This window comes from Colobus angolensis, unplaced genomic scaffold, assembly GCF_000951035.1.
Source record: "Colobus angolensis palliatus isolate OR3802 unplaced genomic scaffold, Cang.pa_1.0 Scaffold176, whole genome shotgun sequence".
NCBI lineage: Eukaryota > Metazoa > Chordata > Mammalia > Primates > Cercopithecidae > Colobus > Colobus angolensis.
The window spans coordinates 4,821,380-4,846,646 of NW_012114888.1; the positions used below are offsets into that span (position 1 = coordinate 4,821,380).

Consider the following 25,267-nt stretch of genomic DNA (forward strand, 5'->3'; position numbering starts at 1 on the left):
AGCCTTAATGTCTCCAATCACACACAACGATTTGTTCTAAAATAGACTCCCCTCTGCCCTTCCCTTCCCCACAACTGTTTCCCCTCTGCACCGTGCAGTGGTACCTGTGAGAAAGAACTGACCCATTCCCAAATCATCGTCCTCACTCCCCCAGGCCCTTGGTTGGTGAGACCCTTGATGGGCAGTCTCATGCTTCTGTCCAGGGGACTTTCCCACCGTTGCTCCCCTGCATGGAGATTAAGTGGACTCTTCTATTCCCTTCCATCACAGGATCTACAGTGCACGCATCTTCTTCATTCCTCCGCATTTCCCAGAGGACGATTTCATCTGTGTCTCATCCCACATACTCCCAAATGGACCGTCCCAGACCTTGAACTTGAAAATCGTTCAGAGAGCGAAGGCCAAGATGCCCAACCACTGCTGCAGAATCCTGCTCCAGGACTGAAGTGTATGGTCTCTATCAAAATAAAAACTGGAGGCCAGGCGCAGAGGCTCAAGCCTTGAGCCCAGGAGTTCAAGGCTGCATTGAGCTATGATCATGCCACTGCACTCCAGCCTGGACAGAGCAAGACCCCATCCCTAGAAACCAACCAACCAACCAACCAACTGGAAACATCCTCCTCTAGAATGGTGGTCAGGAACATCTGCCTGCCTTGTTCCCTGATGTCTCTCCAGCACCTAGAACAGCGCTCAGCACGAGGATGCACTCGTTGGTGTTTTGCTGAATAAATGACTCCTTTGATACAGCAATTCCACTTCTAAGAATCTCTCCTAAAGAAATATTCAGACATGTGCACAGACCTGTGTGCACAATAATGAGAGGAGCAAACAATTGGGGAACGTTTGCAAAGGTTTATTAACTGTCAGTAACTGATACACGGGAATCGGATGAGGGGAGTACATGCTGAACAGGAAACGGAGTGAGGGGGGCTTGACCAGCACACATGGCACTGGGGAAAAGCAGATGGGAGATGCTTATAGTGGTACTTGGTGTGACTGTGTGTGTGTGTGTGTGTGCGCGCGTGCGGGTGTGAGTGGTACGTGTGTAAATGCAGAGGAAACTGAAATTAAGCACTCAGAACTGTCCTCAGTAGTCACATCTGAGGAGAGAGGAGGGTAGTGCTGTTCTATGCAGAGAACACCTGACTATACTTGTTTTTTAAGTAGATGCACGGATATACAAACCGAAATACGCGTTAAGCATGTCTTGCTCATCAATGAAAAGGATAATATCTAACAGAACGGCACACTGTAAGACAACACAACGGAAACACTAACATCGAACTCTTGGCACACTAAGAAAAATGACGCTCAACTTTGCACTGTTGTGAACACTCGCTTTCGCTTGCTATGCGCCTGATGACGAGGGGTCCGCAGCCATGCCCATGTTCGTGAAAGGTCACCACGTTCTGCTTCTCATCATGGGCGTGTGTCACATCCCTGAGGCTGAGGCAAGAAGAGAGAAGGAAAGTAAGTGGCAGTGAGTTCCCGCCGTGTGACAACTCAGTCTCAACTCCTCCTGACCTTTAGACCCTTCACACTCTGATTCTGCCATACCTCGGGACCTGCACACACCTTCCACGGTTCCTCGAAGAGAACCATCCGCTCATGCCACTGTGACTTCCTCACCTGGTTTATCCATTCCTAGGCTAGAGGAAGGTGTGGCCCACATCTCAGGGCTGACCTGGGGTATGGGAGCCCACAGCATCCTGGGTAGGGAGCATCCCTGGATATACAGGGCAGGGAGTAGAAAGCTCCCTGCATGGAAGCATGGGAAATCTCATCATTCAGCCTCAATGCTGTACCCTAGAAAATTATGAGAAGGGAATGATTTGGGAAACAACTGACAAGATGGGATACCGGTACCGTAACAGAATAGCCCATCTGCAGGGATGTGGGGGATGAGCCGAAGGTTCACTTACGGAGTTACTCCTCAACTTCCTCAGGGTCGCTGATCTCTTCATAAATCACCCACTGCTTTCTCTCACGCAGTCTGTGGGTCCAGGCATGTTTCCCCCTTTTGGGTCCTGTGATGGAGAAGAGTTGGAAGATGAGGGTTGGGTAGGTTAAAGAGTGTTAGGCTCTCTTTTCTCAAAAACAGGAGATGCCTCCATGCTCCCAAGTGTCCATGGGCCTTCTTTACCCAGTTTTTCACATTCTCTGGCTAGAGAGGCCGAGACCTTAGACCCACACCAATACACGCCAAATGCCAATTAAAGTTTTAGCCTCTGGCTCCTTCTGTTGTGAGGTTTAGATTCCCAACATCTTCACTTACGGGAACGCTGACCCGTACCGCCTTTCATTCTGGACCTATTTGTTAAGGGCACGCAGGCATGTTTTATGTTTTGTTTTATGGCACCTCATTTTCATAGTGCTTCGCAGATACAGGATTTTTTTTTTTTTTTTTTTAGAAATTTTCACCAATTTTACACTTTTCCATTATTATTATATCTGTTAAGGTGATTTGTGATCAGTGAGCTTTGATGTTATCATTGCAATTGTCTTTGTTGTCTTTTAGTCTTTTAAAATAATTTTTGTTCTTTATTTTTTGGGTACACAGTAGGTGTATATACTTACGCAGTACGTGAGATGTTTTGATATGTGCATGCAATGCATAATAATCACATGATGGAAAATAGGGCATCCATCCCCTCAACCATTTATTCCTGTGTTACAAACAATCCAATTACACTCTTTTAGTTATTTTTAAATGTACGATTACTTTATTATTGACTATAGTCATGCTGTTGTGGGTAAATGCTTTGGGGGTACTAGGAACTGCGCCCACAGATGACGAACGTAACCGATCAATGTTGTGTGTGGTCTGACTGCTCCACGGATGAGCTCTTCCCTGCCTCTCTTCCTTTTCTTGGGCCTCCCTATTTCCTGAGACACAGCAATACTGAAATTAGGACAGTGAACAACCCTACAATGGCCGCTAAGTGTTCAAATGGAAGGAAGAGTCGCACGTCTCTCACTTTAAATCAGAAGCTAGAAATGGCTAAGCTTAGTGAGGAAGGCATGCTGAAAGCCAAGACAGGCTGAAAGCTCCGCCTCTTGCACCAAACAGCCAAGCCGTGAATGCAAAGGAAAAGTTCTCGAAGGAAATAATAGTATACACTGCAAAGGAAAAGTTTTTGAAGAAAATAATAATACTAATACTCCAGTGAACACAAGAATAAGAAAGCAAAGCTGCGTTACTGCTGAAACAGAGAAAGTTTGAGTGGTCAGGAAAGAAGATGAAACCAGCCACAACACTCCCTTAAGCCAGAGTCTAATTCAGAGCAAGACCCAAACTCTCTTCCAGTCCACGAAAGCTGAGAGAGGTGAAGAAGCTACAGAGGAAACGTGTGAAACTAGCAGAGGTTGGTTTGTGAGGTTTAAGGAAAGAAGCCGTCTCCATAACATAAAAGTGCAAGGTGTAGCAGCAAACCCTGATGGAGAAGCTGCAGCAAGTTATCCAGAAGATCTAGCTAAGATCACTGTTGAAGGTGACTACACTAAACAACAGATTTTCAATATAGATAAAATAGCCTTCTGTTGGAAGGTGACGCCATCTAAAACTTTCATAGCTAGAGAGGATTGACTCCAACTTTGAAAGAAGTTCTACTGTGGGTAAAATGCTGTCCAATAGCATCACATACTACAGAGATGTGCTTCATGAAAGGGAGAGCTAATCGATGTGGCAAATTTCATTGTCGTCTTCTTTTAAGAAACTGCCACAGCCACTCCACCCTTCAGCAACCACCACCTTGATCAGCCAGCAGCCATCAACACCGAGGCAAGACCCTCCACCAGCAAAAAGAGTGTGACTCACTGAAGGCTCAGAAGATTGTTAGCATCTTTAACAATGAATTATTTTAAAATTAAGGTATGTACATTTTTAGACATAACGCTATTGCACACTTAGTAGACTACACTGTGGTGTAAACATAATGTTTTTATGCACTGCGAAACAAACAAGAAACAACGTGTGTGACTCACTTTATTGTAGTGGTCTGGAACCGAACCTGCAATATCTCTGAAGTACACCTGTATTGGGTATCAGGCATTGAGCTGAGTCAGACATGATCCCAGGTTATCAAAGATAGAATTGCTTGAGCATATTTCATGTCATCAGGCTTCTAGATTTAATTTAATGCCTCCAAACAATCTATGAACTGTGATTCTTTATTTCCATCTTATGGACTAGGAATCTGGAATTGAGAAAATTTGGAAGACTTGCCCCAAGTCACGTGGTTTTTTATATGGATGACAACTCCATATAAAAACTTCCAGTCTGTGTCTCTGGAAGTCATGTCTAACATCTCATCTGGAGCTAGGCAAGCTCCTCAGCCCAGCCTGGACCCAGGCTTGTCTGGGATCCATGCCACACACCCAGTCCACACACCTGAACATAGCCAGGGAAGCCAGAGGGCTTGTTCCCGATTTGTTTCCTTTTACCAGGTGTCTTGTTAATCTTCTCAGAGGTACTTCGTTTTCCTGAGGGGCACAGCTGTTTCCCATCATTTTGTGGGCCAGATGCTTCTGACATTCCCTTCGAATCATTTCCTTCCTCTGCTGGCTTCTTGGGCACGATCTTTATAATGTGAAGGTCACAGATGAACAGTATCAGTGAAATTTCTATAGTGCTTTAGAGCTTACAAAGAATCTTCACATGCATTATCTTAGTCAATGTTCTCAACAATGCTGGAAGAGTTACACATGCCTAAATGAAGAGAAACCTGGGAGGTTAGAAGGGAAAGGAATGCCCTAAGTGAATAGGGTTTCCAGGTTTATCTTCACACTCTTTTAAGACTGACATTCTTGCAAACAGCAAAAATCTCCATGTAATTGAGAGTTTTGTATACAGAAGATTTGGAGAAGAATAGCATTCTAAGAATTCACACGGTCTACAAAGGGAAGATATTCTGTAAAATACAAGGGATCCCATATAAGCTTGTAAATAGCTGCTGGGAGAGTAAATGTAAAAACATAGGGAGGTGACAAAACACTGCTGGGAAAGATGGTGTGGAGAGACGAATACAGGGAAGGGAGAGGTAAATAAATGGTTTGTTGAAATTAATCTAGACAGCAAAGAAAGCAGTACCAGATATGGCACCAACATTGAATGTGGAATTACCTGAGGTGGTACTCATAACAATTCTGGTTGCACTGGGATGTGTCACTGACCACCAATCTTATGCTACTTTTCTTCTTCTTCTTCTTCTTCTTTTTTTTTTTTTTTTTTTTTTTTGACGCTGTCTTACTCTCTTCCAGGCTGGAGTGCACTGGCGCCATCTTGGCTCACTGCAACATTCAACTCCTGCATTCAAGCGATTCTCCTTCCTCAGCCTCCAGAGTATCTGGGGCTACAAGCAGGCGCTACCACGCCCTGCTAAGTTTAGGATTTTTAGTAGAGACGAGGTTTCACCATGTTGGGCAGGATGGTCTCGATCTCTTGACCTTGTGATCTGCCCTCCTCGGCCTCCCAAAGCGCTGGGATTACAGTCGTGAGCCACCATGCCCGGTCTTTAAGCTGCTTTGTATTCAGCTTTCTCACTTATGAAATAGTGAACAATACATGTAAAACAGGCTAAGGGAAAGTCCTCTCTGAGCTTGTAAACCCTGTTTAAATGTAGTAATAATAACAATTAATACCTTTCATGATCCTCTTTGAATTCAGTCTCCATGCTGGCAACCCAACTCCCAGATCCCTTTACCCTCTAAACCAGACTTGAATCTGCACTTGTGGGGTCACTCATTCAGGGGTCGCCAAGGGATCCCCTGGGCTGGGACTGGGGCTTCCGGATGCCCAGGGTGCAAACAAGGCCCTCGAGGAGCTCACAGTAGGGAGGGACCAACAGTCAAAGTGATTCCTAAGCCGTGTGAGTGGCCCTGGTAACAGAGGAGAGGCCAGCTGGTCCTTCCTGTTGCGAGAGTGGGTGTCTCAATAGAAGCACCAGCAGGCCATATGGGGTAAAGCCCTAGTGAGCAACATCTGAACTTCATAAACAAATGCAAATGTGAATGAGCTTTAAATGGCTTGGAGCTCTGAATTAGACTACCACTGCCACTGTGCCTCAGGAACATTCTTTAACATCTCTGTACCACGATAGCCTCATTTTATTATTATGTTGCTGTTAGCTAGGATCTATAACATGAACTATGATTCTTTACTTCCATTTCACGGATCAGGAATCTGGAGCTCAGGCAACTTAGAAGATTCGTGCCATGTCACGTGGCTTTTATATGGATGAAAACCGAAGTGTGTGACTCATTATTATTTGGAGATAATAATAGAAACAACGTCATAGAGGTCTCCTTAAGGATTAAATAAATTAATCCATGTAAACTGCTTAAAATAGTATCTGGCATCTCTATGAAAACAAAAGAAGTATTAAGGATCACAACTCTTAGTATTATCAAACCGTCGATGCTACATCAGATGTTGTGATAGACATGGGGGGAAGGAGGCAGTGACGGCATTTTTGATATTCTCCCGCTCTTACCAGTGTTCACATCTGTGAAGGGACAAAGGTTCTCTGGTCCTTTAGATTTGAGAGATACTCACCTTCGGGAAGATTCCCTGGAGCCTGCTGAAAGTCATCTGAGGACGTTCAACTAAAACAGAATACATCAGAATTTTTCTTTGTTCGTAAAGATTTCCAAACTTCAGAGAGACTTCTGTCGCATGAGGGCATTCTGCAGCAGAGGGTTGTGAGTGCACTCATTACTGAGGAGTTATTTGAGATTTGCTTCTGAATTATGTTTAGTCACGGTTGGTCCATTTATCTGTGAGATCAGTTCAGAATTATCCATCTCATAGTTTATCAAATGGGGACTAAACCCCATCATAGTCTCATCTTATTCCATTACGTATCTTTTACTTTTTCCCAAATAATTAAATTAAATTGATTGGTTGGGAATCTGAACTGTATCCACTAAAGATGTACAACAACTAAAATCACTGTACACTTCAAATGGGTGAATCTTATGGTATGTCAATTAAGCTGTTAAATGTGTGATGAACCATGGATGATTTAGTCCAGTGGCTCTGAAATATTTTCAATATAAAGACACTCCTTTAATGTCAAAAACTTGGCAGATACTAAAGCACTGGATTTTCAGACCTCTTATAGTGATTGTGGGAGAATGTAGAATCTGTCCTGTTTAGTTGGGGAGTAATAGGTCTATTGGAGACAGTTTGGACATTCTGACCTTGTCTTATAATTGTGTGGTCAGAGCAGAAGAGCAAGTAAACACATATGTCCCCTTAATAGTCCTGAAATGCACAAAGATCTCTACGCAAAGGGATCACTCTTTCAAACTCACTTCCAAGCTCATCACGGAGAATTGGGGTTGTTTGGGAATGAGAAGGGTATTTGGTTTTGATAAATACAGAAAAACAGCGATCTTTATTACATAATGTGTCCATCACCCTCACTCATAAGATACTTATCCAATACCCATATGCTGTTAATGAGACAAACTCTGGAAGTTTTTGGTGGATCTACAGTTTTAACATTTTCTTTCTTTTTTTTTTTTTCACTTGTAACATTTCCTTAATTGTCCTTTGATTCATTAAGAGTGCTTAGAAGAACAACATGTTCTTTTAAAAAGAAATATTTCAAACACAGAAAAGTATAGGAAATAATATTGAGTCCAGTCAGATCTCAACATTGCCCCATAGCTATGTTAGGTCTGATTTATTTATTCAGAATATTAGAAATACTACAAACAGACCGGGCGTGGTAGCTCACACTGGTAATCCCAGCACTTTGGGAGGCTGAGGCGGGTGGATCACCTGAGGTCAGGAAATTTGAGACTAGCCTGGCCAACATGGTGAAACCCCTTCTTTACCAAAAATAAAAAAAATTAGCTGGGTGTGGGGGTGGGCACCTGTAACCCCAGCTACTCGGGAGGCTGACGCAGGAGAATCACCTGAACCCAGGAGGTGGAAAGTTGCAGTGAGCTGAGATTGCCTTATTGCACTCCAGCCTGGGTGACAAGAGTGAACCTCCACCTCAAAAACAAACAAAACACACTATCAACAAGTCACGGCTGAAGCTGTCTGTGCAGCACTCACCAATCCCTGCCTTCCCTCCTCCACTTACAGGCAGTCACCTTAATTTGATGGCTTTTTATTCACATTCATGTTTGTATACATTTACCATTTACTTATTATCCATAAAAATATATGGTGGTGGTATGGTGACTTGCATGGTGGCTGAGGCAGGAGGATTGCTTGAAGCCCGGATTTTGAGGCTATAGTGAGCTATGATTGCACTACTGCACTCTAAGCTAGATGACAAAGTGAAAGTCTGACTCAAAAAAAAAAAAAAAGAGAGAGAGACAAGCCGAGAGAAAGATGGTAGGGTAGGTGTGTGTGTTTGGGGGGTTGGGGATAGGGTGCCAGGATGCCACAGAGACAACTGGGCTCATCAGAACAGACACCTAAGGGAGAGAAACGTGCAGGATACAGGTATGAGCTCCACTGTGGCCAGTCCCTGCCCTCATCCCTGGCAGGATACAGAAGAGCAGAATACCCAGAAGCTGTCTTGCAAATTTTCTCTTCACAAAAGGAAAATGTGGGGTACTTCCTGCAGCCTAAAAAGTAGCCAAAGCAGAAAAAGGGATGCTCATGTGTCCCCAGACTTGTGTGTGCCTAGAACGTTCTGTTACTGAGTTTTGTCATGGCCTCATACTTTCTCTTCATATACACATAGATGATTTTCTCCAAGGCTTTCATCTTTTCCCACTCTTTCTTATAGAAGTATTTGGGAATATCATCAAAGGCCTAGGAAAAATAGAAAAAGGAATTTTGGCAGTGTCTCAGCTAGGGATGTCTGCCATTCAGCTGGAGCCGCTTCCTGTGTGCTGGATCTGGGAAGTGGAGATGAGAATCCGTCCTGGTTGATGCCATGGCTAACTGACAGAACATGGGGGACCTTCCCTAGCTTCTCCCCTGCCACACAGTAGGGCTTTAATGCTGCTGGCTGACTCTCTTCCCACCTTCCAGAATGGACTGAGGGTCACCAAATGAAGTGCAAGATCACAGACTTGTCTCCAGGGATGCTAGGTGATGACAGAGTGAAGGTGGGAGGCTCCCAAGGGTCCAGATCTCCCCTGAGACCCTGCTCCTTGTCCCAAGTATCTCTGTCCTCTGCTCCTCAGAAACCTGCTCACTCCCACTGTTCCCTGGGCCACTGCTTTGCCCCCTCCAGGTCACCTCATCTTTTGTATCTTCTCTGGTATTTGAGCATCATCCCTGGGCCTCTTTGCACAGGCGTCATCTCTGTTAATGGCACCAAGACCAGTGTGACCTGCAAGAGAAACAGCCTGAGTCTTTCCAGCCACAGGACCTTTGGTCCTGTGGAGGGAGAAATCTGTGAAGGCTGGTCACACTCAGTCACCTGGAATCAGGTGTTGCATTTCTCCACCCAGGGCTTATCTGTCCGTGAGTAAGGGGAGAAGTCAGATGGAAACAGGGAGCCAGGGGTCTCTGGGAGAAGTGTTGATTGGGGATGACAGGTTTCCTATGGGCATAGCAGCCTTGAGTCTTTGGGAGGGGGTTGGCTACTGTTGTTAGTAGTTTCCCTGGGACTAGGCTTACCCGGAAAGATGTACAGACCCCTGTTGGGGAGGCAGAGATGTGACTGTGTAATTGTATTGAGTGGGGGCATTCTGACACCCCCACTCAATATATAAAGTCCCAGAGATAACATGGTCTCTCTGGTGATGGATCTGTTCAGGCAGAGGGATGGGGGCTTCTGTTCTGTTGAAGAAAAATGAGTATCTCTAATATGAACGGGTTTAGAGGCTATTATTGGGTGACTTGTAAATTATTAGAAGGAAGAGAGCTAGAATTTCTGAGACTACAAGAGCCCGCCATCACTTAGAGAGAATGTGGGGCATTTCAAGATACAACAATCAGCTAGGCGCAGTGGTTCACACCTGCAATCCCAGCACACTGAACAATCCTTCTGCCTCGATCTCAGGACTACAGGCATGCACCACCCCGCCCCGACTAAAATTTTTATTTTTGATGTTTTTAGTAGAGACCATTTTGCTGTTTGACCAGGTTGGTCTTGATCCCCTGGGCTCAAGCAATACTCCCGCCTCAGCTTTGAGATTACAGGCATGCAACATCCTGCCTTTTGCTATGTTTCCCAGGCTGGTGAGCCACTGGGCCCAGTCAATAGTTCATTTTTATTACTGAGTAGTATTCCAAGGTACAGATGTACCACAGTTCGACCATTTGCTTATTGTAGAACATATTGATTATTTCCAGCTTTTGGCTATTACAGTAAAGCTGCGATGAACAATTATGTACAAGTTTCTGGATGGGCATACGTTTTAATTTCTCTGAAGTGTAATTGTTGAATTGTATGGTCATTACATGTTTCGTTTTATAAGAAACTACCAAACTGCTTTCCAGAGTGGCTGTAAGATTTTACCTTCCCAGAAGCATTTTACTAGATGTCCAGTTTCTCTGCATCCTTGTCACCATTTGGTGTTGTCACTATGTCTTTTATTTTAGCTATTGTAATAAGTGTGTAGTGATACCACATCGTGGTCTTAATTTGTATCTAATGAAGCAAATGAGTGTTGAACATCTTTTCATGTGCTTATTTGCTTGTTTCCTCTTCGGTGAAATGTATGTTCACATCTTTTCATGATTTTCTAATTGGATTATTTGTTTGTATTTTTTACCATTGAGGTTTTTTAAATTATTATTATTTTTTTCTTGAGACAGAGTCTTGCTCTGTTACCCAGGCTAGAGTGCAGTGGCATGATCTTGGCTCACTCCAATTTCCACCTCCCAGGTTCTAGTGATTCTCATGTCTCAGCCTCCCACACAGCTGGGATTACAGGCGGGCATCATCATGCCAGTCTAATTTTTGTATTTTTTGTAGAGATGGGTTTTTGCGATGTTTCCCAGGCTGGTCTTGAATTCCAGGCCTCAAGGGATCTGCCCTCCATCCACCTTGACCTTTCAATATGCTGAAATTACAAGCTTGAGCCACCACGCTCAGCCTACCGTTGAGTTTTGAGAGTACTACGCATATCCATTATATATTCTGGATGTGAGTCCTTTCTTGGATATGTGGTTTGCAAACATTTTCTCCTAGTCCAGATCCTGTTTTTTCGTCGTTTTAACAGGGTTTCTTGCAGAGCCAAAGTTTTAAATTGGATGTAATCTAATTTATTTGTTTTCCTTATGGATTATGCTTTTTGAACCGTTGACTATGCCCTAGATCTCAGACATTTGTCCTGTGCTTTCCTGCAAAAGTTTTTTTTTTTAGTTTTATATTTTAGATTTAAATCTATGATCCACTTGAGGTTTTTTTTTTGTATAAAAATATGAAGATTAGGTCTTTTTTTTTTTTTTTTTTTTTGCCTATGGATATGCAACTGCTCCAGCACCATTTGTTAAGCAGATGATCCTTCCTTCTTTTTGTCTCTTTGTAAAAAATCAGGGTGGGGCTATTTCTATGTTCTCTACTTTGTTCCAGTGATCTATGTGTCTATTCTTCTCCCAATACTACACAGTCTTGATTCCTGTAGCTATATAATATAAGAAGTACCGAAATGTGGTAAAGCCATTCCTCCCACCTTACTCTTCTTTTCCAAAAATTGTCTTAGCTATATATATATATATATATATATATATATATAGAGAGAGAGAGAGAGAGAGAGAGATGCAGTCTGACTTGTGTTGCTCAAACTGGAGTGCAGTGGGGTGATCTCGGTTCACTGCAACCCTCGCTTCCTGGGTTCAAGTGATTCTCCTCTCTCAGCCTCCCAAGTAGCTGGGATTACAGGCGTGTGCCACCACACCCGGTTAATTTTTGTATTTTTAGTAGAAAGGGGGTTTCACCATGTTGGCCAGGCTGGTCTTGAACTCCTGACTTCAAGCGATCCACGGGTCTCGGCCTCACAAAGTGCTGGGATTACAGGCGTGAGCCACCATGCCCAGCATTGTCTAAGCTATTGAAAATTTGTTACAGCAGCAATCAAAAATGAAAACACATGGAAACATTTATTAGTGAAATAAAATAGAAGGTCAAGAAACAGCTAATCTATATGCAAACTTCAGCATGCATTTCCGAACAGGGGCAAAAGATGATGGGTTGTATAATAAATGATTGCTTGACAAGTGTCTATCCATTTGAAAAAATGAAGATTAAATCCTTACTTTGAACCACATGAAATAATAAATTCTAAAAATTCAGTGACTTAAATGTGAAAATGTGAAGTCATAAAGAACTAGATGAAAATTTAGGAAAATATTACCGTGTAAGACATCTTGAGTTGGCATAGGCACTTCCTGACATTACACCAAGGCTATAAACAATGAATCTGACAAATTTAAAAATGTAAAAATTAAAGTATCATCTAATTCAAAAGACACCATAAACGACTGTTTTAAAAGGCAAATTTTGGGGAAATTGGTGAAGCATCCACAACAAATTAAAAGTAACAACTGTCTCTAATATACAACAGAGCTTTTGCATATCAATAAGAGAAACTGGAACAACCCAATGAAAAAAATGTGTTCAGGCATGGCACTACTTCACCGTATAACAGAAAAGGATTACAAAATAGAATGTAATAAATGAAAATAATAAAGGAAATGGAGAATAGATCCCAGAAGTTTCAACATTCATCCAATAAAAGTTCCAGAGATACACCAGGGGCAGTGACTCATGCCTGTAATCCCAGCACTTTGGGAAGCCAAGGTGGGTGTATCACCTGAGGTCAAGAGTTTGAGACCAGCCTGGCCAACGTGGTGAAACCCCATCTCTATTAAAAATTTAAAAAATTAGCTAGGCATGGTGGCATATGCCTGTAATCCTAGCTGCTAGCGGTGCTGAGGCAGGAAGATCACTTGGACCTGGGAGGTGGAAGTTGCAGTGAGCCGAGATTGTGCCACTGCACTCCAACCTGGGCAACAGAGTGAGACTCCATTTCAAGAAAAAAGAAAAGAAGTTCCAGAGATAGAGAATAGAAAGACTGGGCCAGGCGCCGTGGCTCACGCCTGTAATCCCAGTACTTTGGGAGGCCGAGGCAGGCAGATCACCTAAGGTCGGGAGTTTGAGATCAACCTGGCCAACATGGTGAAATCCCATTTTTACTAGGAGTTGGTGGTGGGCGCCTGAAATCCCAGCTATTTGGGAGTTCAGAACAGCTCCCAGTAACAAAACCCTTGATGGTTTGGCCCAAGTCGGGGATGACATGTCTTCGAGTGGGAAAAGGTCAGAGGCCACAGATGGAGGATCAGTCCAGGTGGAGCTTTCTAAGTTGCATCCTTTTTTTTTTTTTTTTTTTTAATCCTTGTTTTCTGGAAGGCTTATTACCTGTTCTGTGAACATGTAGAGCAGACATGTGGCAGGGCAGACCCAGTGCTAACCCAAAGTGGCGTGATAACATTAAGGAATAGGGGGCTTGGAAAGTTCCTAGAAAAAGTGCAGACTCATCAAAGCTGGCCAGTAACTGAGCATTCCTTTCCTACCTCTCCCTCTGACCTCTGAGCTAGGCAATTACAACCAATATCACTCACCCGTAGACTCCCTTCACACTGTAAGGCAGAAATCCTGTAAGCATCTCTGGGGACTCATAGGCTAGGGGCTGGAAAGAAAAATTGACTCAGCTCAGCTCTAGAGGCTCTGTACCCTAAGACCTATCAATCCAGAAACCCTGAAACTCATGTGGAGTGTCTGGGCTGACACATCTTCCCAGGAAGAAAGAGTTATACAGAAAAACTATCAGATAGGCCAGGCGCGGTGGCTCACGCCTGTAATCCCAGTATCTTGGAAGGCCGAGGTGGGACGATCACCTGAAGTCAAGAGTTTGAGACCAGCCTGGCCAACATGGCGAAACACCATCTCTACTAAAAATACAAAATTAGCTGGGAGTGGTGGTGCACGCCTGTAACCCCAGCTAGTCAGGAGGCTGGGGCAGGAGAATCACTTGAACCCGGGAGGCAGAGGTTGCAGTGAGGTGAGATCACACCATTGCACTTCAGCCTGGGCAACAATAGTGAATCCGTCTTAACAACAGCAACAACAAAAAGGCCGGGCATGGAGTCTCGCGCCTGTAATTCCAACACGTTGGGAGGCTGAGGCAGGCGGCTCACCTGAGGTCAGGAGTTTGAGACCAGCCTGGCCAACATGGTGAAACCCCGTCTGTACTAAAAATGCAAAAATTAGCCTGGCATAGGGTCACACGCCTGTGGTCCCAGCTACTCAAGGAGCTGAGGAAGGAGAATTGCTTGGACTCAGGAGGCAGAGGTGCAGTGAGCCAAGATCGAGTCACTGCACTCCAGCCTGGGTGAAAGAGCAAGACTCTGTCTCAAATACATAAATAAAAAGAAAACCTATTGCATAGATTGGATGTGAAAATATTAACTGCTCAAATACATAATTCAGTGGAATAGGTTGGATATTAAAACTGATATAGTTGAAAAAGCAATTACTGAGTTGAGGAAATGAGTCTAAAGAATTCATAAAAGTAATCGGTAATGGATAGAGATGAAGTAAATGAAAGAAAAGTTAATTAGTAGGGAGGATAGAAGAACAAATGTTGAAATACATCTAATAGTAGCCTTATAAGAAGAGAATATAGTCATTAAAAAGGAGAGTGTACTTAAACAAGTAATGAATGAGAAGTTCTCAGATTTATACAAATGTCTTAAGATTTAAAGGGATCATCGTACACACACACAAGAACAGTGAAACGAAAAATTGTGAAAGACAAAAAAAATTTTTTTAAATGATCAGAGAGAAATAGCAGATTACTTACAAAGGAAAAATATTTAAACCTTCATCAGATCTCTCAAACACCACACTGGAGGCAAGGATACAATGGTGTAATAACTCCAGTGTTGAACGAAAGGAATTTTTTTTTTTTTTGAAACAGAGTCTTGCTTTGTCACTCACGCTGGCATGCAGTGGCATGATCTCGAATCACTGTAACCTCTGCCTCCCAGTTTCAAGTGATTCTCCTCCTTAGCCTCCTGAGTAGCTACAGGTGCACACCACCACACCCAGCTAATTTTTGTACTTTTAGTAGAGATGGGGGTCTCACCATGTTGACCAGGCTGATCTCGAACTCCTGACCGGGATGATCTAGCCACCTTTGCCTCCCAATGTGCTAGGATTATAGGGGTAAGCCACTGCTCCCAGCAAAAGAAAGGAATTTTTTTATTTGGTGGAGTAAGGCAAAGTCAGATATATAACACTTCAGGAGTTTGAAGACAGAGGGAAATGTTAAAGCAAACAAGTATTTATTGCACTTATTAAAGGCTGTAAGAAAGGGCCAGCTGCAGTGGCTCATGCCTGTAATCCCAGCACTTTGGGAGCCCGAGGCAAGAGGAGTGGTTGACACCAGGAATTCAAGACCAGCCTGGGCAACATGGCGAAACCCTGTCTCTACAAAACATACAAAATTAGACGGGCATTTCAAGTTCCCGAGTCTGTAGAGAATTAAAAAAAAAAAAATACCTGGGTGTGGTAGTGTATACCTGTAGTCCCAGCTACTCGGGAGGCTGGGGCAGGAAGATTGCTTGGGCCCTGGAGTTCGAGGCTGCAGTGAGCTAGGATTGGGTCACTGCACTCCAGCCTGAGTGACACAGTGAGGCTTTGTCTCTGAAAATAAAAAAAAAGATTGTAAGGACGATTTTACTACTATGATAAGTACAGGGACCACTGCAATGGGGTCCTGCTGTGGGAGAGTGATATTAGGATATTAGGATTGACTTCAACTCCACCGAAGACAAGTGGGGATTTGTAGTCAAGGAGTAGAAGCGGGCGATCAGAAGATGGGAAATTACTTGGAGGACACCTCGGGGCAGGGAGACTTGGGTAAAACTGACTTGACAGGATTTTTGCTGAAACAGGCTAAATGGGCAGAGTCCCTGGATGAAGGACAGAGCCCGAGGTTGGGACCTAGTCAGAAACAGGACTCAGAGGAGCCCCACTCAAGTTTGGTCAAAGGAGAGTGTCTCTGTCCTAAAGCATGAGCAATAAAGTCAACAGCAGTAAAATGAATGGATCACAAAGGAGAATTTTTGTTCATTGCTAAGCAGGACTCTGCTTTAACCATTGTGAAAGTCTATTATGTGAAGTGAGTCATTCTAATTTTTTTTTTTTAAGTTCTTATTTGCAGAGGAAGACTTCAGGTACTATGCTTCAGAGAGAACAGGTTGTAACAAGTTTTGTTTTTTTTTTTTATTTTGGTTGCCAGGCTAGATTGCAGTGGCTCCTTCTCTGCTCACTGCAACCTCCAGCTCCCGGGTCAAATGATTCTCTTGCCTGAGCCTCCTGAGTAGCTGAGACTACAGGTGTGTGCCACCATGCCCGGCTAATTTTTTTGTATTTTTAGTAGAGACAGGGTTTCACCATGTTAGCCAGGATGGTGTTCATCTCCTGACCTCATGATCCACCCTCCTCACCCCACTAAAGTGCTGGGATTACAAGGGCGAGCCACTGCGCCCAGCCAACATGTTTCTTATCAGACTTGAGGTCTGTGTTGATGTTGATGCCAGAGAGGTATAATGAGGCATGCCTGACCCCTACTTCCTGTCATGGCCTGAAACCATCTCTCAGATTAAATTTTAAAAGAGCCCTGGCTGAGGAGGAAGTGCATTCAGATTCTTGGGGGCAGGGGGCTTAGGATTTTATTTTTGATTTACAAGTCCTATAAGATAAAAGTGCATAAATTTTAAAGAACAAGTTTCTTGCCTGATGTATGGACCACACAAAAAGTTCACCAAACTGTCCAATGCCATAACCAGAGACATTCAAATGACAAATCAGGATGAGAAGTTGATGTTTCCATACTGTAGACAGTTTTTCCCAAGACGTCAGAATAAGTCTTCATATCATAAGGAGACTCTTACCCTTTAATGTCTGCATTTTTCACTTGACAGAACCTGATCCCTAAATCCTTTACTTCAACTAGTGGTCCCTTTTATAGAGTTGGCACACTGCTTTAATTCAACCCAGTCCTAAAATGCTACTCAAAGACTCCAAGAGGCCTCATTCACTTTCCCCACAATCTTTTGATTTGTTTAGTTGGTGGCCTCTAGGCTTGGGATCTTCATTCAAAACCATTGTACAAACCAAATTTATTATACTATTGCTAATTATAGCTGGGTGCAGTGGCTCACATCGGTAATCCCAGCATTTTGGGATGCCAAGGAGGGCAGATCACTTGAGAACAGGAGTTCAAGACAAGCCTGGCCAACATGGTGAAACCCCGTCTCTACTAAAAACACAAAAATTAGCTGGGCGTGGTGGTGGGCACCTGTAATCCCAGCTACTCGGGAGGCTGAGGCACAAGAATCACTTGAACCTGGGAGGTGGAAGTTGCAGCAAGCAACCTTGCTCACTGCAGTGGCTGGATCGCACCACTGCACTCCACCCTGGGCGACAGAGGAACACGCCATCTCAGAAAAACAAAAACAAAAACGAAAACTTAATAAATGCAGTCAGGAAACTATCTTAAAACACAAAATCCCCATTTTTTTTTGACTGATTGTTTAAAAGAAAAACAGATCAACATGTTAAGAAAACCTATTTAAACCCAGAGGAGCAGACTAGCCCTGCTTCAGTGCACCCTTGACACTAATGTTCAATTTTTAGAAAAACCAATAAACAATTTCTTTTCAATCAAAACCAATCTGATCATATGTAAGACTCCTTTCCCAAGGCTCTTCTTCATAAATCCTCAACAATTTGCCTAGAGATTCCATCATTTTTTATCCCCAGTCTTAGTCCCATAATTTTTCATTTTTATATTGGACTCCAATATAAGTACCAGTAAAATGTTAGAGGAAAGGGATAAACTGAGGAAAGGACTCTTAAGCAAAAAGGATCCAGGACTTGATGATTTGGGAAATTCTCAGCCTATCAAGATTGCAAAAGACACTAAAATTAGGAGAGGCACAGTCAGGAAGGTATGCTGTAGAAAGTCAAGAATGGGGCCATGTTTGCTAGTGCTGAAGAGACTAGGCACATGACTCAAGGAGCTCTTCCACTATGCTCAGCCATAGCCGGTAATAGAAATGATATTATCTGGGAAAGATCCACAAAGGACCTGCTGGTCTAAAGGTGTGAATCACTATGACATACATTCTGAGAGGAGGGCTATGGGACCAGAGGCGAGAGCTTCAAGCTACAGAGGATTTTTCTGAGTCCTTGAAACCAAATGGAATTTGTCCTGCTAGATTTCAAAATGGTTGGAAGCAGCGACTCCTTCCTTTCTTCCATTTTCTCCCATTTGAAATGGAAACATCTGTAACTATTATCCTACGCCTGTCCCGCCACTGTATTTTTGGAACAGATAACTTGTTTTCTAGTGTCACGAATTCACAACAGGAGAATTTTGCCCCAGGATGTTTCATAACCAGAGTCTCATCCATATCTGTTTTAGATGAAGAGACTTGGTACTTCTGAACTGATCTTATTTGGATAAGATGTCGGACTTCAGGGAATGTTGCACGGTTTGAGACATTTGGGGATTTGGGGACAGGGTGCATGTATTTTGCACTTGGAAGAGATGTGAATCCTTAGGGGCCAGAGGGCAGGCTGTGGTAGACTGAACAATGCCCCTCCAAAATATGGCCACATAGTAACCCCTGGAACCTGTGAGTGTTAACTTACAGCAAAAAAAGTGATTATGCTGGTCAGGTGTGGTGGCTCACACCTGTAATCCCAGCACTTTGGGAGGCGAGGCGGGTGGGTCACGAGGTCAGGAGTTCAAGACCAGCCTGGCCAAGATGGTGAAACCCTGTCTCTACTAAAAATACAAAAATTAGCTGAGCATGGTGGCAAGCACCTGTAATCCCAGCTACTCGGGAGGCTAAGGCAGAGAATTGCTTGAACCCAGGAGGCAGAATTTGCAGTGAGCTGAGATCACACCTCTGCACGCCAGCCTGGGTGACATAGTGAGACCCCGTCTCAAAAAAAAAAAAAAGAAAAAAGTAATTGTGTTAAAGATACTGAGATGGGGAAATTCTCCTGGATTATCTGGGTGGGCCCTAAATGTAACATTGAATGTCCTTATCAGATTGAGGCAGGGAGATCTGACACAGACAGAAGAGAAGAAGGCAGTATGACTGCCATGATTTGAATGTCCCCACCAAAACTTGTGCTGAAATGTAATTGCCATTGTAACAATATTAAGAGGTGGGGCTGTGAGGAAGTGATTAATGCCATTATCAAAAGATTGGATTAGTTATCACGAAACTGGGCTTGTTATAAAGGGGAGTTTAGCCACATTTTCTCTGTCTGTCTCCTGCACTTGCTTTTGTCTTTCGTCCTTCCACTGTGGCACAACCCTTACCAGATGCCAGCGCCATGCTCTTGGACTCCTAGCCTCTAGAACTGTACACTAAATAAACTTCTATCCTTTATAAATTACCCAATTTGTGGTATTCCATTACAGTAACAGAAAACAAACAAAGGCAATGACCATGGAGATTGAGATTAGAGTGATGCAGCCATGCATTAGTCCATTCTCATGCTGCTATAAAGAACTGCCCAAGACTGGGTAATTTATAAAGGAAAGAGATTTAACTGACTCACAGTTCCGCATGGCTGGGGAGGCCTCAGGAAACAATCATGGCCAAAGGTGAAGAGGAAGCAAATACTTTCTTCACATGGTGGCAGGAGACAGAAGTGCCAGCAGGGGAAATGCCAGACGCTTATAAAACCATCAGATCTCGTGAGAACTCACTGTCACAAGAAGAGCAAGGGGAAAACCTCCCCCACTGGGATTTTTAATCCATGGGGATTACAATTTGAGATGAGATTATGGAAATCATTTTAATTAAAAATAAATAAATACATAAATAAAAGCACAGATTTTGGACTCAATTCAACTTCTGGGTGAATCCCAGCTGTGTCACCCACCGACCTTGAGCAGACTGCTTAATTCTCTAAGCCTCAGTCTCAACATCTGCACACTGGGGATGATAATAGTATTTAACTCAAGAGAAGGTTGTGAAAATCAATGGGAAGATGTACATAAAGGGCTTTGTGCTGGGCTCAAGGGCCATTGCCTTGTCCCTGCCCTAAGAGAGCTCCCTGTCATCCTGGGGGGATCTTAGAGAGATCAGGGCTGTACATGGAAAGCCCAGAGAGGAACGGAGACATGTTGGAGGTGCTAGGGATGGGGGTAGAGGAAACTTCTTAGACAAATGGACTTATGAGCTCCCTGATGAACACAGTGGGCCCTAATTACATACTCTTTTTAATACTATTATTATAAATATTATTAATATCAATGGGTAAAATATATTTCTGGTTTTTTGGTCTTTTAGAAAAAAACATATATAGAAGTGGATTTTTTTAGTTTAAATTTCTTTTTAAAAAATTTCTTTATAGAGATGGGAGTATCACTATGTATCCCAGATTGTTCTGGAACTCCTGGCCTCAAGTGATCCTTCCACCTCCTGCCTCAGCCTCTCAAAGTGTTGGGATTACAGGCATGAGCCACTGGGACTGACTCATTGAAATTTTAATTTCTTTCTTTCTCTCTATCTCTCTCTCTTTTTTTTTTTTGGACAAGATCTTGCTCTGTGGCCCAGGTAGGCAGCAGTTGCCGAATCATGGCTCACTGTAACCTCGTACTCCTGGGCTCAAGCAATCTTCCTAACCCAGCCTCCTGAGTAACGGACTACAGGCACACCACCCCACCTCGCTAATTTTATTTTGTGTGTGTGTAGAAAAAAGAGACAAGGTAAGGCTCTGTTGTCCAGGCTGGGGTGCACTGGCATGATCGTGGCTCACTGCAACTGCTGCCTTCTAGGTTCAAGCGATCCACCAGCTGTGGCCTCCCAAAGTGCTGGGATTACAAGAGTGAGCCACCACGCCCAGCCCAAATTTCCTACATTACTAAAGAGTTCCTAGGAAAAATCCCATACATGAAAAAGTTAGAAACTGACAGGAAGGATTTGAGATGGCGACCTGCTTTGTATACACTGCTTATTAAAACTGGATAACAAATGCACCACGGGGGGTGGTGGGGGGCATAGGAAAAACGGAAAGATAAAACCAGCCCATGCGTACTCTGATTCTGAAAGAATCTAAAGAGAAAATCAGAGCATGCGTACTCTGAACTTGGAGTAGCCAATCCCAGGGGATGCTTTAGGCAGGAAAATCAGAGTCTCTGCCCTCACTTTGAGAAGGTTCTGTCCCTGGAGCCTGGACTGAGAGACCCCACATCAGCTTGGCTTGTCCCGCCTACTGTTCTGACTTCTAATTGGCCAGATGGAGTTCACTGACTGCCCTGATTGGTCCATCATCCTGGGGCAGTGACATCACAGAATATTTTCTCCTCCTCCAACCACACTTTGTCGCCAACTGCTGCCGACATTGCCGCCGTTGCTTTGTCTCTGAGGTAGGTTCCCTTGAAGGGACACCCTAGATGGGCCAATGGGGGCAGATAGAAAAGGAGGAAACCTCTGTAGGGGCCTCAAGTGCTTGGGGTTCCGAAAATCTTGAGGACTGAAAGACAACTAATGCCTTTCAGGACGATCATCATGGAGGAGCCTCCCGCCTCGGCCTCGCGTCTACAGGCCTGTCCCATCCCGCCCCTGGAAATATTTTTTCATTTTTGTATTTTAGTAGAGACGGGGATTCGTTATGTCGGCCAGGCTGGCCTCGACTGCCTGAGCTCAAGTAATCCTCCCACCTCGACCTCGGGACTACAGGCACACACCACCCCGCCCTCACTCATATTTTTTATTTTTCTTTTTTTTTAGTAGAGACAGTTTCGCCATGTTGGCCAAGCTGGCCTCATCTGCCTGGGCTCAAGCAGTCCTCCCGCCTTGGCCTCGGGAGTACAGGCACGCACCACCCCGCCCTCACTAATATTTTCTATTTTTCATTTTTTTAGTACGGACGGTTTCGCTATGTTTGCCAGGCTGGCCTCGACCACCTGGGCTTAAGCAATCCTTCACCTCCGCCCGGGGACTACAGAAGTACAGAAGTACAGGACCCTTCCCACGCTATTGTTCGTTTGTTTGGTTTTAGTAGAAACCGGATTTCACTATGTTGGCCAGGCTGGCCTCAACCTCCTGGGCTCAAGCAATTCTCGCACCTTGGCCTCAGGACTACAGATGTGTGCCATTCCGCCCCTGCTAGTTGGTTGTTGTTATTGTTGTTGTTCTTTTTAGTAGAGACAGGGTTTCGCTATGTTGGCCAGGCTGGGCTTCACCTCCTGGCCTCAAGCCATCCTCCCACCTCGGCCTCAGAACTACAGGCAGGAACCACATCGCCCATGCTGTTTTTTTTTTGTTGTTATTGTTATTAGTGGAAGTGGGGTTTTGCTATATTAGCCAGGCTGGCCTGGACTTCCTGGGCTCAAGAGATCTCTTGCCTCCGCCTAGGGACTACAGGTGAGCACTACCCCGCCCCCACCAATACTTTTTATTTTATTTTATTTTTTTAGTAGAGGGTTTCGCTAGGTTGGCTAGGCTGGTATAGACTTCGTGGGCTCAAGCGATCTGTCCCCCTTGGCCAGCCAAAGTGCTGAGATGTTACAGGCCTGTGCCACCACCCCCAGCTAATTTTTTTGCGGTTTTTTTTTTTTTTTTTTTTTTGGTAGAGATAGGGATTTTGCTATGTTTCCCAGGCTGATCTCAACCTCCTGGGCTCAAGCGATCTGTATGCCTCGGTCTCTCAAAATGCTGGGATTATAGCCATAAGCCACTGCGCCTGGCCGCTTGCTGCAACTTGAAACACCCCACATTCTCTCTAAGGGATGGCGGGCTCTTGTAGTCTCAGAGATTCTAGCTCTCTTCCTTCTAATAATTTACAAGGAACCCGGTAATAGCCTCTAAATCTGTTCATGTTTGCGAAGGTCATTTCTCTTCAATGGAACAGAACCTCCCCATCCCTCTGCCTGATCAGATCCATTACCAAAGAGACCGTGTTATCTCTGGGAGTCACTTCCCTTCTTTTATTGAATGAGTGGGGGCGTCAGAATGCCCACACTCAATAAAATTACACAGTCACGTCCCTGCCTCCCCAACAACGGTCTGTACATCTTTCAGGGTAAGCCTAGCTCCAGGGGAACTACTAACAACGTTGGCTAACCCCCTCCCAAAGACTCAAGACTGCTTTGCCCATAGGAAACCTGTCATCCCCAATCAATACTTCTCCCAGAAACCCCTGGCTGCCTGTTTTCATCTGACTACTCCCCATGTCCTTACTCAGGGACAGATAAGCTCCCAATGGAGAAAAGGAACAACTGATTCCAGGTGACTGAGTGTGGCTGGCCTTCACTGATTTCTCCCTCCACAGGACCGAAGGTCTCAGACTGTTTCTCTTGCAGGTCAGACTGCTCCTGGTGCCATGAATGGAGACAACGCCTTTGCAAAGAGACCCAGGGATAATGCTAAAACATCAAAGAAGAGAAGCAAGGTGAGGTGATCTGGAGGGGGCACAGAGTAGGGTGACCGAATTTCTGAGGAGGGGAGGACAGAGGTAAACAAGGAGCAAGGTCTCTGGGGAGATCTGGACCCTTGGGAGCCTCCCACCTGCGCTCTGTCATCACCTAGAATCCCTGGAGACAAGTCTGTGACCCTGCACTATATTTGGTAACTCTCAGTCCATTCTGGAAGGTGGGAAGAGAGCCAGCCAGCAGCATTAAAGCCCTACTGTGTGCCATGGGAGAAGCTAGGGTAGGTCCCCCATGGTCTCTGAGTTAGCCACGGCATCAACCAGGACGGATTATCATCCCCACTTCCCAGATCCAGCACAAGGAAGCAGCTCCAACTGAATGGCAGACATGCCTAGTTGAGTCACTGCCAAAATTCCTTTCTTTCTTTCTTTTTTTTTTTTTTTTGTAGGCCTTCGATGATATTGCCAAATACTTCTCTAAGAAAGAGTGGGAAAAGATGACATACTCGGAGAAAATCAGCTATGTGTACATGAAGAGAAACTATGAGACCATGACTAAACTAGGTAACAGAAAGTTCTAGGAACAAACAATTCTGGGGATACATGAGCATCACTTTTCCTGCCTAGGCTACTTCTTAGGCTGCAGAAAGCACCCCACATTTTCCTTTTGTGAAGGAAAAAATCGCAAGGCAGCTTCTGGGTGTTCTGCTCTTCTGTATCCTGTCAGGGCTGAGGGCAGGGACTGACCATAGTGGAGCTTTTACCTGGACCCTGCACTTCTCTCTCCCTTAGGCGTCTGTTCTGATGAGCCCAACTGTCTCTGTGGCATCACAGCACACCTCCAACTCTACCTTCCTCCTCTCGGCTTGTCTCTCTCTCTCTCTCTCTCTTTTAATTTTTTTTTTTTTTGAGTCAGACTCTCACTCGAGTCACCTAGGCTAGAGTGTAGTAGTGCAATCACAGCTCAATGCAGCCTCAAACTCCTGGGCTTAAGCAATCCTTCTGCCCAGCCTATGGATTAGCTGAGCCTACAGGCACATGTCACCATGCCCAACTAATTTTATTTTATATTTTGTAGATATGGGGGTCTCTATATGTTACCCAGGCTCATCTTGAACTCCTGGCCTCAAGCAATCCTCCCACCTCAGCCTCCCAAAGTGCTGGTACTACAGACATGAGCCACCATGTCAGGCCTAAGTTTGTGTCTTAAGGAATAAACATTTTGCTTCTTTCTAGGTTTCAATGTCACCCTCCCACCTTTCATGCATAATAAACAGGCCACAGACTTCCAGGGGAATGATTCTGATAATAACCGTAACCGCGGGAATCAGGGTGAGTAGATGGGAAGTGGCTGGAAAGGTCTCCTGAAGCCCAATTGCTTTTCAACTCAGCTACTTGGGAAGGATCCTCTGGCATTTGTTCCCTCATACACATCTGGGTTGAGTGAAAAAAAAAAAAATTGCATACAGAAAGTTAACTACAGAGGCCATTCATAAAATTCTAAAACATGCAAAACAGTAATATGAATTTTCATGGATAATAAGTTAATGGTAAATGCATAAAAACATAAATGCGAATAAAAAGGCATCAAATTGAGGAGACTGGCTGTAAATGGAGAAGGAGGGGGGGCAGGGATTGGTGAGTGCTGCACAGACAGCTTCAATCATGACTTGTTGATAGTGTGTTTTGTTTTGTTTTTGTTTTTGTTTTGGACTGGAGATTCTCTCTTGTCGCCCAGGCTGGAGTGCAATGGCACAGTCTCAACCCACTACAACCTCTGCCTCCTAGGTTCAAGCGATTCTCCTGCCTCAACCTCCTGAGTAGCTGGGATTACAGGCGCCCGCCACCTTGCCCACCTATTTTTTGTATTT

General features: G+C 44.2%; 2 protein-coding genes across 7 annotated transcripts in view; one reads left to right on the forward strand and one right to left on the reverse strand.

Moving 5' to 3' along the window:
• Positions 1–25,267, forward strand: part of LOC105509486 (putative protein SSX6) — a 47,977-nt gene that overhangs the window by 15,701 nt on the left and 7,009 nt on the right. Inside the window, exons 1-4 of one of the 4 annotated variants that reach the window (XM_011938731.1) lie at positions 22,175–22,254; positions 23,329–23,417; positions 23,846–23,960; positions 24,633–24,728. In XM_011938731.1, the coding sequence (XP_011794121.1) occupies positions 23,349–23,417; positions 23,846–23,960; positions 24,633–24,728 (280 nt within the window). In that variant the 5' untranslated portion in view covers positions 22,175–22,254; positions 23,329–23,348. Of the gene's footprint in view, positions 1–22,174; positions 22,255–23,328; positions 23,418–23,554; positions 23,678–23,845; positions 23,961–24,632; positions 24,729–25,267 lie in introns of those variants that run through there. The other 3 variants (XM_011938730.1, XR_001001445.1, XM_011938732.1) reach the window with 3 other exon arrangements.
• LOC105509487 (protein SSX5-like) overlaps positions 839–25,267 on the reverse strand; it is a 58,421-nt gene continuing 33,992 nt past the window's right edge. For 2 of the 3 annotated variants that reach the window (XM_011938734.1, XM_011938735.1), the window contains exons 5-8: positions 6,554–6,603; positions 4,444–4,579; positions 1,923–2,027; positions 839–1,446 (exon numbers count right to left, since the gene is read on the reverse strand). In XM_011938734.1, the coding sequence (XP_011794124.1) occupies positions 1,927–2,027; positions 4,444–4,579; positions 6,554–6,603 (287 nt within the window). In that variant the 3' untranslated portion in view covers positions 839–1,446; positions 1,923–1,926. Of the gene's footprint in view, positions 1,447–1,922; positions 2,030–2,810; positions 2,887–4,443; positions 4,580–6,553; positions 6,604–25,267 lie in introns of those variants that run through there. The other variant, XM_011938733.1, reaches the window with a different exon arrangement.